Source organism: Lipotes vexillifer, unplaced genomic scaffold (assembly GCF_000442215.2).
Source record: "Lipotes vexillifer unplaced genomic scaffold, Lipotes_vexillifer_v1.1 scaffold1162, whole genome shotgun sequence".
Classification (NCBI taxonomy): domain Eukaryota; kingdom Metazoa; phylum Chordata; class Mammalia; order Artiodactyla; family Lipotidae; genus Lipotes; species Lipotes vexillifer.
The window spans coordinates 2,414,624-2,418,013 of NW_006779033.1; the positions used below are offsets into that span (position 1 = coordinate 2,414,624).

The 3,390-nt window shown below is 66.5% G+C and overlaps 1 protein-coding gene across 1 annotated transcript in view; it reads right to left on the minus strand.

The window, feature by feature from the left end:
- FOXQ1 (forkhead box Q1) overlaps positions 1-193 on the minus strand; it is a 1,130-nt gene extending 937 nt beyond the window's left edge. Inside the window, exon 1 of the mRNA XM_007452112.1 lies at positions 4-193. Within this exon, the coding sequence (XP_007452174.1) occupies positions 4-193 (190 nt within the window). The remainder of the gene's footprint in view (positions 1-3) is intronic.
- Positions 194-3,390: the final 3,197 nt, after the last annotated feature.

A 3,390-nucleotide genomic window follows, 5' to 3' on the forward strand; every position in this document is an offset into this window, starting at 1 on the left:
CGCCGCCGCCCGCCAGCGCCACGGCGCCGCCGCCCGCCGCCGGGCTGTTGGCCGCGCAGTCCCCGTCCGAACCCAGGGAGTCGTCGCCCGCGGCCGACAGCGGAGACGGCGCGTCGCGGCCGCCCGCCCCCTCCAGGTCACTCCCCGGCTTGTCCCCGAGGCCCTCGCGGGGCCCGAACACCTCCAGCTTCATGCCCGCGCCCGTCCCCGCCCGGCGCGTACCCTTTTCCTCCGCTTGGCCCTGGGCAGCGGGCGCCGGGGGCGGGGTGGCGATCCTGGGCCGGGGTCCTGGCCTCTCTCTCCCGGAGCTGGCCTTCCTCTTGGAGAGACAGTCGCTTTCCGGACAGGAGTCCCCTTCCAGTGGAATTATTCTTTGGAGGGGTTTTGCTTATTGGGTGAACCGAGAGGGGCGGAGAGGAAGCAGTTGGCGGGCGGGCGGGGCGGGGGGCTGTTGCCTTCAGGTCGAGGAGTGGAGACTTCGGGGGAGGCGTGCAGGGCCGCGGTTCCAGCCTCTGGTGCCCGATCGCGCGGGGCTTGGAGTTCCTGCTGGAGGAGGAAGCGTGCGCATCTGCTTTCCGTTCCCGAGACGGGGGTTTCTTCTCTGCAAGTCCCCGGTCCCGGGCAGGCGTCCTCGCGGGCCGAGACGGTGCCGGCTGCTGTGCGTGCCACCCACGCCGGGAGGGAGGGTCCGGCCTTCAGGCTCTAGCGCCCACGGAGCAGAGTCCCCGGGGCCGTGGCGCCCGCAACCGCCTTCCCGCCCCCGGTCTCCGGAGCAGCATCCCCACGCCGGCCAGCCGCGGCTCCGTCTCGCCTCCACCTTCGGCCCGGCCCAATATAACCCCGCGGCACCCCCGCGGGGGCGGGGCCTGGGCGCAAACCGAGAGGGGTGGAGAGCGAGGTGGCCCAGGTGGCCGCAGCTCCGGAGCCGGCGCGCACCAGGCGGGGGCCACGCGGCGGCGCGGCAGCAGGTTGTTTGTTTTGGGTCCGCTCGGCCCCGCCCCCCGCCTCCCGCCAATGGGAAGCGCGCGCGCGGCAGCGGTGTGCGCGTGCGCGCGTGCGCGCGCGAGTGTGCGTGTCCGCGAGTCCGCCCGCCCGGGAGGGGCCCCTGCGCCCTGGAGCTCACGGAAGCGATTTGGGCAAGTGGGCACGGCCGGGGGGCACCTGTAGGGGCACCTGGCGGGGTTGGGGCCCGCGGCCTCCCTCAGCTACACGCGGTGTGTTGGCTTCTCTGGGGGTTAAAACGATGCTGCTTGCTAGTGCCAAGCCCTCTCGTCGCGGCCGGGAGGGACGAACAGCGGAGAACGCTCAGGACAGACACACTCTGCAGTGACCGCCCACCGGAGCCGCATGGTGTGTCCTTCTTGGGACTTCACTTTGAGGACCGTCTCCGTCTTGTTTCCTTCTTTAATGAATAAACTAGTGGACTTGAAATTGGTTACGCTTTCTGAGATGACCTTGACTCCCTCCCATGTTGGCCTCAGATTTTCTTTTGTCTTCCGTTGCCTCCTCCTTTACGTGGCTGGTGGCCCCTGCGAGGAGCGGCGGGTCCCCTGCGCCCGCGCTGTGCGGTTCTGCCTGCGCGGCCCCCACCCCCGGGAGGGCGGTTCCGCAGGGCGAGGGCGGGCGCCGTCCTCCTCCGGGACGTTCGCTGCGCTTTCTGTGGCACCGGCGACTGACCGCGGGGAGACAGGGCCATCTCTCCGCGGCGGGACGTCGGGGCCTGACGCCCAGGTGGCGTGGATGCTCCCGGGAGGGGCGCCCGCCCCCCGAGGGCGCATTTCTAACCCGCTGCCCTTCCACGCCGAGGTTTCGTCCTTTTCCGGCCTTTGTTGCAAATAGCGACGGAGCTGCGAGTAGGCGGGACCCCCGCCCCCGATGTTTATTTTATTACTTTCCACCATTTGTGCAGAAAACGTACACAACCCTGTCTTATCTTCATTCAGGCAGTTTTAAAGGCATTCAGCATGGGGCCCGAAAAATGACGGGCCCATCGAGGGCTCTGTTGTTTTTGGTGTTGGAGGAAAAGCTGTCGTTTGCAGAGTTCAGACTGACTTTCTCACGTGCCTGCTCGAGTGGGGAGCGGGCGGGGAATAGCTTTCTTCTGGAGCCAGCCGCCCCAGAGGGCTCAGCTCCGGGCCGGGGAGTTTGTGGTCCCCAGGACCTGGAGCGGGCAGTGGGCGGGGACAAGCAAGCCGCCAGGTAAAGAGCCAGGGTAAAAGCCGTTCAGAGTGAGTGCTGTCCTGGTTTGACCTCTGGGGGCAGGCGGACGAAGGCCTGTTTTTTTTGCGGGAGATAGGCCGGCAGGTTGAGGTGTGGGCCAGGTTGGCCGCTGACACACTCCACGGCCTGGGTGGCACGGGGACAGTTCCATCTTAGAGACGCCTACCTGAGCAGCCCCGCAGGCCCGGCCACCCGGCCGCCACACCGCTGCCCCCAAGCAACCCAGCACCTCTGCTTTGCACCAGCACTCACCTGGCGGGCAGTTCCTTCCCCGCCTCCTTCCCCATCCGCAGCCCCGCCTATCTCGGGATCGCCTTCCAGGCCCCGCAGCCGTGCGCAGGGCCCTCGGGTTAGTCTGGGAAGTGCTAGTGAGCTGGGCGTGTTGACGGGGGGGATTTTGTTCAGAGAAGACAGAAGAGGATGGCACTCCCCGGCCCCACTGCCACTCACACGTGACTATGTGACCCCGGGGCTGCATTCCTCCCTCCTCCGCCTGTAAAATGACGCCCATGAGGCGGGACTCCTGCGCCAGCCAGATAGGTTTTGGGCACGGCTCCTTTCTGGGGGTGAATTACAGCAGCTGCATTTCCGCCGCTGGGGACTTGGAGGGGTCCTTGGGTGAATTTTCAGCGCCCCTAGAGAGTCCTGCCCCTCCCCTCGCCTCTGCTCCAAGCTGCTCGAGCCTGGCCCGGTGGGAGGGGTGCACTGATGTGTGTTTGCTCTCCTTGCCTCTCCCTTCCCGCGGAGTCCCGGCTAGGGAAGTAGGCGCCCTCTGCCCGCAGCAGCAAGCTCTCCCCCCATTCCAGCATCCTGGTGGGGAAAGGACCAGTCACTCCTGGGGGGCGGGCCTTCCCTTGCCTGGGGCTGGGCCACTGGTGGGCGGCCGGCTGCAGGTTTCGGGGGAAGGGGGTGGCGTGGAGGTGGGAAAATTCTCGCCAAGAAAACCTTTTCTACTTTCAGAGTGACTTAGAACTTTGGGAGGTGGGGGGTGGGCTTTGGAAAGGAAGACCCCACTGAGAATGGGGGGCAGTGGGCCACCTGGAAGGTTAAAAAGACCCCCAGGCGCTAAAATGCAGCCCCCCAGTAGGCCAGGAGTTCTGTCTTTTTTTTTTTTTGTGAGTGCTGTCCTGGTTTGACCTCTGGGGGCAGGCGGACGAAGGCCTGTTTTTT